Below are 14,275 nucleotides of genomic sequence, written 5' to 3' on the forward strand. Positions count from 1 at the left end.
ATATGATATAATAATAAATAATAATATTCTGCTCTCTTTTGTATGTAACTTATTCACGGGAACAGTAATTCACGTAATATATTATACATGGAATTTTTATGACGTAAACGGTGTGTTAATTTCGGCTTTCACAAAAAAACTATTCGTTTCGATAATATAATATACGAAGTAATAGTCATCAAGTTACCGTATCCTGGTAATTTTCATTTCCGGGAAGATAAAGAAGATATTATTTAATAATATATCATTTTAAAATTTAATTATCTTATTATCGAAGACAATAAGAACGATTTTCTGAAACGAATTCAAAATTCAATTTTGTGACGTTTATTATATTATTAATAAAAACCGTATGACTTTCTATATCATATCTTACTTAGTATACATACCTACTACTATGTATAACGGGTGAATTCTCAACGTACAACACATGTCTCTCAGTCAGTATTTATTTTTTTGTTATTTTTTTTTTACACCTTTCTAACCTGAAAATATCTACGAAATCTAAATATTCTTTTAGAAAATAATGATGTGTAAATAACTAATACCCGGGTAACTCATTATATACCACGTTAAAAATTATTGCTTAAAAGTTTAGATGAATAAAGTAAATCAGCACAAATTATCTGGTTATCTCCTTAAAATTTAACTGTTTATTTAATTTTATTTATTTATACCTATTAATGTTTTCAAAATAATAATTAAAAACCCTTAATAATTTTTAAAACTACAATGATATAAGTATTTCGAAGCAGATAAAAATCTTAATAAAATAACTTCAAGTCTATTTTACAATATATAAGTATATGTTTTACTATATAATTTATTTTAATGACAAAATTAATAACTTTTGACACAGTTTTCTCGATCCTAGTCATTTTATTGAAGTCCCTCAAAGTGAAAATGCAATGAATTATGAGTAAAATAATTAGGTTTTCTAAAAGTAATTAAGCTGTTAAGCTGTTGGCAAAAAAGAAACTAGATTTATAAGTAGTCAAATCGGATACATCATATCGACGTCATATTCATTACAAGTTATAATACAATTTTTTTACTTAAATGATAAATCAAAATGTTTATAAAATATTTGTTTTTTTTTTTGTTTTCCGATTTCTAGTCTTAAGGCAAAATCTTGAATTTAAATTATAGTTTCACAGTTTACCCGGGTGGCAAACAATTACACGTGCAAGCAAACGTCAATATTGTCACCTCAATTTGAGCTAGGTGTTATAGGATATATAGGTAGGTAATATATTATACACTTTCAGATCCAAAACTTTAGACCGCACTTTGACACTTCACAAATAACAAAAGGCATAGAAAAAAATTATACAATTGGAATGACTTAGAAACGACAATTAATTTCGAAATATAGTAATATTACGAACGTTACCCGGTATATAGTAATAATCAGTCGAAAAAGTGGAAACGATAAAATACCGAAAAAGCCAAATAAACGAAATAAAAAACACAATAGCGTTGTCAATTCTAAAAGTTTCCGAATAGAACATAATAGTATTATTATCATACGGTTATTGTATGCGCAGCTACTGTATATAATCACGTGGGTAGAATATTATTGGGTGTCATGTTGTGTTTACGTTTTTAAGTTTCGATTATTTTTCAAGAATTTTCTGATCGTCACTACGCGCGTCCCGACGACTCCGTATCAAAATAACTTCTATTTAAGTCGGTTTCGATTAGTTTATGTTCAGCAGCGGAGCAAACGTATTATTATATACACGGTGGTACAACTGTTGATGATCCTATTATCTACCAAGGATTGTCTTGAGAATAATTCAGTGCTCGATCTTATATTCATTCTCTCCGACACGTTTGCTTCCAGCTGACAAATGCCCGGCACATGATTGTGTTTCGACATAATATTTTTCTTTGACGGTTGGTCGTTTTTTTCTCTACCGTTCGTTCGTATTACACCCCGAGAATAATATTATGTAATATGACCTATATTTGAGATTTGGAGAGCTCGTGCCGACGACAGCCTTCTCCAGAGTCGTATAACCATTGTAATATGAACCAATACATTTTTTCTTTTTTTTCTTTAATCCAACGTTTGATTTGAAGCGTGGCAACCTCAAACGCCCTCGGTATGATGTACCTATATACTGATTACCGTGTATGTGGTGAGAGGGGCACTGATGAGTGACGGTATTATGTACCTGTGGTGTGTAATACGCGGTACTTATAGGATAAAATGTCGCATTTTACATTGGATTACGTGGATTATTATCAAAACAACTACGCACCGGTACAAATAAACTGTCCATTTATTAAAATTTGATCAACGATCACCATATGTCGTGTGATAACAGACGTTAGTTTTTTTTTTTACCCTTTATGTTATTTTTTATTTCAAATGAGCCACGGCTATCTCCGGAAATGATTTAATTACATCTACCAGGAACGAGGTTTTCGGTTACTCAGCAGTCAGCATCAGAATTATTATTTTATCCATGGAAAAGTTTGTTCGCCGACGAGGCGACAATGACTGTATTAATATTCGTAAGCTGCAGTGACAGATGCGGAAGAGTAAAATAAATTTATAATCACCCAGATTCTTTAAAAAATATTGCATTGTTGTTATTTGTTTGTCTGTGAAATATGAAATATGTGGGAACGTAAAGTTTATTTAGTCCCTGCCCGTGGCGTAGTTCGTATAATTTATCATTTAATCGGACATTCAGAACTGGAAAACCGCAACTAATGACTACCTATAACAATAATAATAACAAACCCGTGCTAAACAAGAATAATTCTTCGTTTGTATAAAAAAAAAACTCCCGACGAGAAATTCAATTTATAAAATTTAGTATAATATTATTATATCATTTACTATTATTGTAAAAGAGGTAATTTTTCAAACTTGACGGTAGTTTTTGAGATAACTTCCTAAATATTGCAAAAGTGAGGCGCAACTAAAAAGCGCAACTCAGTTTATAAGCTAAATGTCGGTAGTTTTTTTGATTGTTCTTATTTCCGTTCAGAAAAGAGTTTCAAATATAATTCAGTACCTAAGCTTGATGCCAGTGATGAGAAGCGTTGCACGCTTTTTCTTATTAATTTAAGTTATAGTTCAAAGATAACTCACCGATCGTTTATTACCGCTATATTCAGTTTTGTATGTGAGTGAGAAACGAAGATAACAAACCTACACGTCATGTTGAATTAGTTTATACTTATACATATAAACATTGGGTTGGCATCCTTTCAAATAGTTTTTTATACGTATACAGTGTACTATAAGAATAGTAGTCTTAAACGAGGCCGAACGACGTTGTTCAATTAATGCAATTTTATTTTACAGTTAATCTCAAGTGTGCAAAAAGTTAGAACCAAGACAATTCTAAACTCATGCAACTAGTATATACTATTATAATATAATAATTTAAATAATTCACACTTCAACACGTATTATTACATTTTTTTCTTTATTTTTTAATGGGAAGTAAAATACTAAAATGTTTGATTTTTATTGTTCAGCGGTTCACCTAGAATTAGTTTTTTTTTTTTTAATCGAAACATTGCTAGTTCTACCGACTACAGATTTTTAATTGAAATAAAAGCTCGTGATAAAACAATATAGGTATTAAAATAATATATTGAATTATTGTATAATATAATTGTATGTCTATATTATCTATTGGTTAGTTAGTACTTGTAGGTACTTATTATTGAAGTATAATATATGACCATTTTTTTTCTACCGTGTCATTTTTGCCATATATCGGGCGAATGTTGTCGCAAGACTGTTATAATAACAAATTGACTTCAAGAGTTTCATGTTCGACACTGAATTTCACAATAAAATTATCTGCGTTAAACAAATTTTATATTTGACGTTCTTATCTTATTGTAGCTAACTTATTTTGACAAAACTAAAAATGTTCAACTATTTTTAATCTTTTATGCTACTATGTTTGGAGCGAAAAATGTTGTGTAAACATCGAATATATTGATTTAATATTATTGTTTATTATTTATAGTAAAAGTATACAATAAATTCTCTGCCACCAAACTCCTCTTATCTGAAGTTTAAATTATTTAAATGTATAATATAATAAGCTATGGGGTCAATATTTATGCATCAAAATGATAAGATAAATATTCTGCTTGAATGCCTAAAATGAGAGGAGCTATTTAAAATGTCGTTTGTAAATCAGTATTTTAGCTACAGGGGACTAAGTACCTTCTTTTACTTCTGTAAACCAAAAAATAACATATTTTTAGTAAAAATTGCATTTTTAATCTACAACCACTTAAATGTGAGTTGATCCGATTGAATGATTATCGTATATAATAATGTAACACTTAATAGTAATTTATACTATACTAGCTGGTAACCCGCACTTCGTTGGCCGTAAAAAATTACAACTTAAAAAAAAATTGTGATTGTTCAATTCCTTTTGGGTGCAGTTCAGCCTTCGTGGTAGGCAATTCGATTGTACGTAGGATCGCGGACAATGTGTGACAGCATATCAGGCAATGTGCGAAAATTTCAAATTTGATGTATGCTAGCACCTAATCTTCCCGATTAACCAATGGAAACCAAATAATAAATACTAATAATTTATACTAATTATTTCTCCTATAACCAAAACCAATAGCAACCGTTTATAAACAAAAATGTCCACCGTAAATCTCAAAATCCCAGTTTGAGCCCCTCCCCGGGTTCGTGGTGGGAGGGTGAAAAATACTTTACGAACTATTCTCATACCTGCCAAATATACAAAAAAAATTTCATTAAAATCCGTCTAGCCGTTACAGAGGAGTGCGACCACAAACACCGTGACACGAGATTTTTATATAATATTAGATCACTCGAATAATTTATAACTTATTATAATTCATAATTTATAATATACCTATAACAGAACTTGGCTACGATATACCGAGTACTCTAAAACTATAAATATTAAAAAAAAAGTTTGAAACCTGAGATCCACTATAACCAAAAAAATAAACTAATATTCTGATAAAAAAAAAGCTGTATTTCACCACAATTTAAGACAGTTAAATATACGAATAAAACTCGGCAATTCGAAAACAATATAAACGTACTTTTTTTGAAAATTGTTCAATGTTGTAGGATTGGATATAATAATATTATAATGTCGTAATGTATTCGATCGCCAACGTGTGTATAATATCCTAAAACAACGCTGCTCCGTCCAAGTTTGAATCCGTAAAAAGTAAGCTTAACCCTTATAAATGTCGACCATTATCCAAGCTTACCGTGTTAAGATGGCGGTGGTCTTAAGCTTATATATATATATATATATATATACCTACTGACTCAAAACATTCTTACTCAATGTCCAATATATATATATATACATTATATAGGGATGCCGCGTATTTTTATTTCGCAGTGTATTGTTTTGTTTTCCCGCTATAATCTCTCGCTCTTACTGCGCCTTTGACGGAATTTACGCGGTTGCACATGAAAATAAAATGTAACTCCGACTACAACAGCTGCAGTCTGTATAGCAGTGCGCCAGTACATATATATATATAATATTATATTAAATGCTGAATACGATTTAGTTTTTTTTTTATTGATTTATTAAGCACTGTATATAGAGAACATATTTTTATATTTTAACGTTTTTCAAAAATTTTAATTACAGTACATATTATACGCATTATACAGTATCTGATTACCTAGTACTAAGTCCCTTTTTTAAGATTTTTCATTCAAAATAGCCTCTTTAAAAAATTACATTATTTTAACCTATCATATATTATAACCAGAAGCCATGTATTCCCAAAATAATAGCGTAACATATTTTTATATATGCTTCCCAAATTGAATTTGGTTTTCACCGTTTTTACGGCAAAAAAATTTCGTATACACAACACATTCTTAACATTCTTATCGATTGATAGTGGTGGCATACGTTCATTTTGTTATTATATAATGTGGAACGTGGAAGAAATGGATAGAAGTTTCTTCTATATTGTATTATAATATAGGTACAGAGGTGTACCTATATTATCGTCTTTATGTCGAGTGAGCCGATATAAATCTATGCGTAGTGTATCTATTACTAATGTATTACTAATGGTATAAAAATATATAGATGATTATATTATATATAGATGTGCAAAAATATTTACACCGATTATATTGCACAAATTACTATAATTGTTTTGGAAAATAAATGTGGAAACACAGCATCGTGCATACCCTAATCTAACCAAACCTGCGTGTTTGTATATAACTGGGCTAAACGCGAAATAGTCGAGCATGGAGGAGGGTAGAGATTTTTTTAACCATAAATCAGATTAGATTTTTCATATTTGCCCCAGGTAACAGGTACATAATAATATTTATATTTTATTGCGACGGTTGCAGATGGCCATGTTTTTTTTTCTTTAAAGAACTCATGACTAAAAAGTGGCTTGACAATTTACTTCCGGCTGTTAAGCTCCACTCGCATTCCCAACGGAAATTTTGCATGCTCGTTTGTATATATTATACAGCGTTTTATACCAACGCTTTGGTCATAAACCTCGGATTCACCGGGTGAAACGTTTAATCGCGTCTGCAGGTATACCGAGTGCTTCGCAGACTGTTTATGACTATGGTATTGCTATTCTGTGGCACAGCACAGCATTGCGAAAAATCTGCGTTTGTGTGAGAAAAAAACAATAAAGAAAAACAAATGTTTTACATAAAAAACATTCACTACTTTTCCAGTATAGCAACCAGACATAAAAAATAATAAACAAAACCATGGGAGTGCCCGGCCAACTACAATGATGAAACATCAACCTGACGTGTTCATATTCTAATTCAATCTATATAATATGATCCCCAGCGTCTATACAAATAAAATATGGTGGGACTTTGATGTCTAAAACTAAAACATTATAATATTACACCTAACACCAAACCAACAGCTGCAGTGATATCAGAGGTTCCCTGTTTTTGATCGTTATGTTTTTTTTTTTTTTAAACTTCACTCGTTATTATCGATGCACATTATTGTAATATGTAGACGTATCTATTCGTGTTTGTGTTTTTATTTTTTTTCAGGCACCGTTTGCATACCCTTGAACCACCTGTGCGCCGACAACGGGAGAGGTCACTTGAAGGTGCCGACCGCTCATTGGAGGCAGGCGAAAAAACACGGCATCGACAGCAGCGTTGGCGAGATGAGCAGCACCAGTTTCAGCAACACGGGAACGGTGGCGGGGGAATCGATTGTCATGGCGAGTACATCGACCTACAGCAAAAACAGCAACATCAACTGCGGAGAAGGCAGCCAGAAGACCGGTCTAGGAAAAAATGCAAGCTCCGCATCCTGACGACAACCGTCGCAAAAGGACGACGGGGACCGCGATCTCCGTCACCGTCGGTCGTCGGCGACCGATGTTACTACTCCGAGGAATGCTGCAAAACAGCAGATTTGGATTTAACGACTGGGCTGGTCACTCTGTCCGCTGCCACCACTTGATAGATCCACTATAGATTCGTGGGAGATAATGCAAGGTCTCTAAGTACCACTTGGATAATACTTTGCGAATACAGTTATCGTATTTCATAAATCAAATTTAAGTGCAGTATACGTGTGTGCGTGTGTGTGTATTCGTGCGCACTCCGAGCTCGTTTGTGGAATATCAGTGTACCAAATTCCAAACCATTTGAGAGAGAAACAGTGACTTACGACCACCCGAATCTGATCGTCCATAAAATCATCCTCAAACAAAATCCCTCCGGTAAAAATCAAATAAATTTATCAATGTAGTTAACTAGTGTTTGAGGTCTATATTAGACAAGTTTTAAACAGAATTTCCGCAGGCATTGAGCGTGTTTTGAGGTCACTAATACAAAAGACCAAACACGAAGAAAGACGCTCGGGCACCTGACACACCCAATTTTATCATATTATTATAAAATGTACAATATCTTGTTCGCACTTCAGTACATTATGTATGCGAATAGCACTAGAATATTAGAAACTGTCTTTTCCACGAGCATGCACCATTTATGGCCAAAAATAAAACCTTAAGAAAATAACATGTTTAGTATATACGCTTGTCTCAACCACCATTCTGAAAAGGCGATTCCAATCATTCCAAACATGAATATCGGTAGTTCATATGCAGATATGCTCATGCAATTTTGATAATAAAATAAATATCGGTACGTACTATTATTTAAATGTTTCAAAAATTAATCACAACTAACGCGGAACTATTAAACAAGATGTTTACATTATCCAATTCGGTATAGTTTAAATCGATTCAAATATTCGATTCCTACATTATACTTTATTGAGATTTACTCGTATTGTGATATTTTTCCCCACTTGAATAACTCTATACAACATAATTTCCAGTACGGATAGTCAATTTATGTGGCACACGAATTGACTATGTATATGGACAAATTTTTAGTAAAAATATAATATCTTCAATATAAATAATTTATCTTTTTCGTACCATAATTTGGAGAAACAGTTTTCATTCACAGTGAGTCGGTTATAGTACTATTGTGAGTTTTTAAACACTAAATTACTTGAATATCTTAATCATACTATGACAGACTAAGGGAGGTATACCAAACAGAAAATACTTAATAGAGTTTACTGCAAATATTTTAAGTTAAATCTCTTTTATCAAATCCAACCTCGATAATATATTTCTTTTTAAGTAAAACAAATAACTCTTTAACATTGATCGAATTAAATTTAGTTTACCATTGTGATTTAATACTGTTCAAAGTTCAAAACAAAAACAGAATAAACAATTCCCTACCAGTTAAATAATGAATAATTAATGAAAAAATAATAGTTAAAAATGTTTTTGATAACAAATTATTACTTTCATACTTATTTTTTAAATTTTTTAATGATTCAACAATATTACTATTCAAAAAACCAAAATCAAATCAACGGCATTAAGTGAAGGGTCTCTTCTTGAACGTACAAAAACCCATTTATTCATACCATGGTAAAAATCATTACTACCCATGTACTTAAGCAACATTATTGCATAAACCTAACAATTTAAATTAAATAACAATATACTGCAGGTTTACATATTATAGGAGTACGGTAATTAAACGAAATCTTCGATTCTAGCGCCCAACGTTGAATAACGGTAATTTAAACATTTATTTTCTTTTTCTTTTTTCGGGCAACTAGCTGCAAGAGAAGCTTATAAAACACCCTAACCACCGCCACCGCCACCGTAACCACCACCACCGCCACCGACACCAAAACCACCACCGCTCCTCCTACGAATACCGCTTATAATTTAATAATATGTACCTACGTGCGCGTCCGTATATAAGGATTACGTGTGATTTTAATCCATTACACAAACCCTCCGTGCGAGTCGTTGATGCTGTGTAAACGCATTCAAAGTCCTCGTTTCACGGCTAATTCCTCGTTCGTTCGATAAGACTTGGCCGTTTCGCAATATAGTGCTTTTAGGAAATCACGTTCCGTTTATACACGAAATGTCACTGGGTTCAATGTATTACCCTAACCTGTTAAATCTATCTATCAATCGTGTCCAATAATTGGACAAAATGATTTCGTTTGTTACTTTTTTACACTTTGTTACGCGATGACGTTTTTACGTTTTCGACTTGCCTATCAAAATCTAAATGTGGAAAAATCAATACAACTCGACTATCTAACAATATCATTTTCGTCAATTTTTCTTAACTGAATCGACTACTTATGTTATTTCACTCGCGCCATACTGTTATACCAAAATCGTAGTTCATTCCACAGCCGTTATTATTATCAAAATATTAACACAGGTGAGGTACTGGTCTTACGGTGGACAGACGACACTACAATGTACTCTTGTTATTCTAGCACAAAAATTAGTCTAATTTGAGATCCGCCTTACAGCGATCAATATCAATAATAATTTAATTGTATTTTCTTACCAATTTTTATTGTGGTTTATTGTATTTTATTAAATTAAAAGCACTATCCGTATACAATCACCATTTGAATTTTTGCATAATTCATAACTATAAATTATGCCGTTTAATATGTGTACATATGTGCACATGTTCATTATATCTTATGTGTGACTTTTTGGATGTATTTGAGTCCACCATGCATAGATTTATAATCTGAACATAATATGTGAAAACATTTTTTTAATTCGTAAAAATAACCAAATAACCAATTTTCATATAATTTTTCATCGAAATTGTACATAAATAATAAATACATAATAAATAATAATACATAATTAGGTTACGTAAATCCTTTCTACAGTTTTAAACAAAATTAGCGGTCCTGCAACAATATAAGACCCATCACTATCTTATATATAACATTAAAATATATATAGCGACCTCTCATTGATGTATTTTACTTTCAGAATATCTTATTGATTTATAATCATTATGTATTTATGTATCTTATACTTAACGTAAACATTTTATTTCAATCATCTGTAAGTTTACATGGAACTATCATAAATGAAAGCTAGGTACATAAATAAAAATATATAAGACTATGAAAAATAGTACATGATAAAATGTATGAGAAAAAAATTCAACTTCTCACTCAAAAAAATACATAAAAAAATAACAATAACTAAAACAAAATAAAACACAAATCATTACATTGTAACCCCTAAACACAGATTATGATATTAAAATTCAATTTTTTTGTGTAACAACTTTTTATTTTAATTTTAATAAAACAAATGGGCATGACCCATTGAAAATATGTTTTCATTTCTCACTTATAATTAACAAATCGGTAATGATATAATATATTTTATATAACATATAATCAAATAATTAAACAGCAAAAGAAGCAAGGTCCATATTACTATAAATATTAATAGTCACATTGGCGCAATTTCAACTTTGGACTTGGGCTGAATATATTAATGGCAAGCAGACCATTGAAATATGGCATATTAAAATTATATATCCTAGGTTTTGGGGGGACTACGGCTAAGTTTGGGGGGCTTAGCACCCCCAATCCCCCCACATTTTGCGCCTATGAATAGTCAATCTACGTGTAGGAATAAGGGACCTGACGGGTATTACACTGGGGAACTAAATGTGGGTGAGTAAATTATGTAATTTATTCTATTTTACTTAATAACAAAATAGGTCTTCTCTCGAAATTTTAAGAAAATAAAAAAATTATTTCTACGGTAGGTATATGGAAGTTACTTCAAATACAAATTTGTATAGCTGTACAAGAACCGAAACCTAAAATAAAATCTCGGCATCGGTACGCTAAACTTATGAGAGATCCTAATTAAACCAACTCTGTGTAAGCACATCATCAGCCTTGAACCAGCCATCCCACCCACCATAGAAAAATCCTAGCTACGCCACTGCGTCCCTACTATAATGCACAATGTAGCGTCATTGCAGCAGATTGCTGTTTAAAATTCATCGAAAATCTCGTAACGAAACTAAGAACTTTTAAAGCTTTACTTTATTTACCATAAAATTACCAACTTACCAACTTACAAGTCAATAATATGATTAAATTTCAAACCATTGTTGCAAGATACTGGTATTCATCAATATCTGTTAAAATATTATAATAGTTAATAATATTAAACACCATTAACTTAATTTTATACAGACAAACGAATGAGAAATTTCCAATGTTGTGATTGACCCTTGAATTTTTTTTATGTTTCGCAAGCCATTAGTTTCCACTTAACTTCAGCTGTACCTATCTATAAATTCCTGTCTTGGGAGTTCTCAAATTTTTCCGATTCATCGACAGCTCTGATATTCTGTTTCATATTCTATCTGACCATTGATGTCGCAGCCTTCAATACATGGCCGTTCCCGAATAAGTTTTACCTATATTATAAGTCATATTAACAGTTAGGTTTAGCTCTTGTTTTAAAATTATTACTAGTACCTTTATACCCAAGTATTTAATATATTTAAACGTATACTGGCACTACCTACGCGTACACTATCACTATGGTACAACGTTATTCGATTAAGTATTAATCAGTATCCACTGTATTGACTTACTGGAGCAATACGATAATACTTGCAAGTCGTCAATAAGCATTCCTAAAAAAATAACATCAACGAATTTAAAACAGCGACGTAGGTACCTAACTATAAAATGCACACATTGCAATAAATACAACCCAGACCCGGTCACTTTCGATTAAATAATAATATAGTGAAATATATCTTCTCGGGGACCACTTCTCTGCAGCTCTAAGTTTGTGGAAATAATAATAATATATATTAGTCTTTTCTTCACGTACGCGACGAAATCCTGCAACGACGGTAATCGGTATATAATAATAATAATAATAATATAATAGCGTGCGTTGCAAAACACGATATGTCTCTCGTTCACCAGAATACGTGAGGTCCTTATTTTTATTGTTTTTTTTTTCTCGTATTCGATGACCGTTTGAAATATGAAATTGCTCGTGTCCCATAGTATGCACACACATGCACACACACATGCATACTACATTGTACACGTAGATATTTACAAGAGAAACCATAACGCGTAATGACGTTATATTTACCGCCGCCGACTCAAAGTGACTTGTAGAGCAAGTATTTCGGGCGTCGCGTGTCCGGAGCACGCGTATCTCTATGTATATATAATGAATAATATTGAAATAATACCATACCGCGGTCACTTTTCCCCAAAACTTTTAAATATAGCTTTTTGGCACACGCTTCGTAGTATTTAGGAGAGAAAAATCACCGTGCGAAAGATGTACGTCACACAAATTTCGACTATTTCTAAACGATACGCCGCTATACTTTACTCTATCCTTACATTACGTAATTCTACAATACGTGTACAGAGCTGCAGACCGACCAGACAGACGCAAAGTGTGTTCTTAATTCTTATACATATAGTACTTCAAAAATAATATATTATTATTTGCCACATCTATTTGTCGTTACAATATTATATTTACCTAGTGCGATCCTTCCTCCACTGTTATATTATAATATCTTACAGATTCATGACTTCAGCACCGCGTGACCTTGACTGTGCCAAAATACATATTGTTATAATACTATACGTTCCTAAACACTACATAACATAATGTAAATGTATATATTAAAATGTAAGTACCTATATTAAGTACCTATATATTTTAATCCATAAGTATAAAACTTTTATTATTACGCATTATTTATATATTGTTGTTATTGATGTTGTTGCTCTTTTTGTTGTTGTTACCGTCGATTATGTTTTATGCTGCACAACGGAACAGAATACAAAAATAATTGTAAACACGAAGTTTTAAGCAATACAAGTTATATTATATCATACGTATACCTACAGGTTACACTAATCCACGGACGACGTTGGTCTTATTTATTTTTCAAAATTATTATTGAATACTTCAAAATAAAATATCATCAGTACGATACATTGTATATACTTAAAGCGGTTGATTAAAACGTAATACGTATCCCTCATTCCCCAATAATATTATTGTTCCGTTTAATAACTTAGTTCAAACGCCATTTAAAGTATAGTTACTTACGTTGAATCTTTGTAATTACACGGGGACTTGTATACCTAACTCATTCCAATGTAAATTAACTTCTCCGCGCCCAAAAAAAAACTAAATTTTTGTAGCAATGGATCATTGATGTTTCCAATAATTATTTTGAACATAATATATTATTAATACTATTATTGTATACTATTATAGATATTAGGTAGATAATATTATAGTTAATAGCTCATCAGACAGCGCGTGCATACTCGAATATATAAACCTATCAACAACACGTGCTGCAGGTTCTGTCGACATTTATTTTATATAAATTACATTATTCGTTCGTACTCCAATAATTTTGAGTTACCATATGTGATTAATTTTAACTGTATACCTATTTTTATTTTAAGGCTATGAAATATTTATTGTGCGTGCATGTGTATATGTGTGTTTTTTTTTTTAAATAAATGCTTTAACTGTAAAATATAATTGTCTGTTTATTTATAATATTTTTTCCATAAGGCGGATAGGACCATCATCCCTCGGTGGATGTTTATACGCTCTCCCACCACCACTAACACAACCACCAGGACCTGTGTGGAAAAGGCGAGAGCTGATACAGAAAAGCACAGCTATGAATGTAAAAATAATATAAGCAAATCTAAAAAAAAAATAACAATAATAACGATAATACATTTGCAAAAACAACGACAACGGCGGAAATGCGGCTTGGAGCGCTATAAATATGCAAAACAAGAGTATTGCAGTCGGTGCTTGGATTAAAATTTGAATTTAT

General features: G+C 31.7%; 1 protein-coding gene across 2 annotated transcripts in view; it reads left to right on the top strand.

Moving 5' to 3' along the window:
- Positions 1-10,695, top strand: part of LOC100161716 (tachykinin-like peptides receptor 99D) — a 272,402-nt gene extending 261,707 nt beyond the window's left edge. The window contains exon 8 of one of the 2 annotated variants that reach the window (XM_029491303.1): positions 7,061-10,695. In XM_029491303.1, the coding sequence (XP_029347163.1) occupies positions 7,061-7,481 (421 nt within the window). In that variant the 3' untranslated portion in view covers positions 7,482-10,695. The remainder of the gene's footprint in view (positions 1-7,060) is intronic. The other variant, XM_029491304.1, reaches the window with a different exon arrangement.
- Positions 10,696-14,275: the final 3,580 nt, after the last annotated feature.

The sequence above is a fragment of the Acyrthosiphon pisum genome, chromosome A3 (assembly GCF_005508785.2).
Source record: "Acyrthosiphon pisum isolate AL4f chromosome A3, pea_aphid_22Mar2018_4r6ur, whole genome shotgun sequence".
In the NCBI taxonomy this organism is placed as follows: Eukaryota; Metazoa; Arthropoda; class Insecta; order Hemiptera; family Aphididae; genus Acyrthosiphon; species Acyrthosiphon pisum.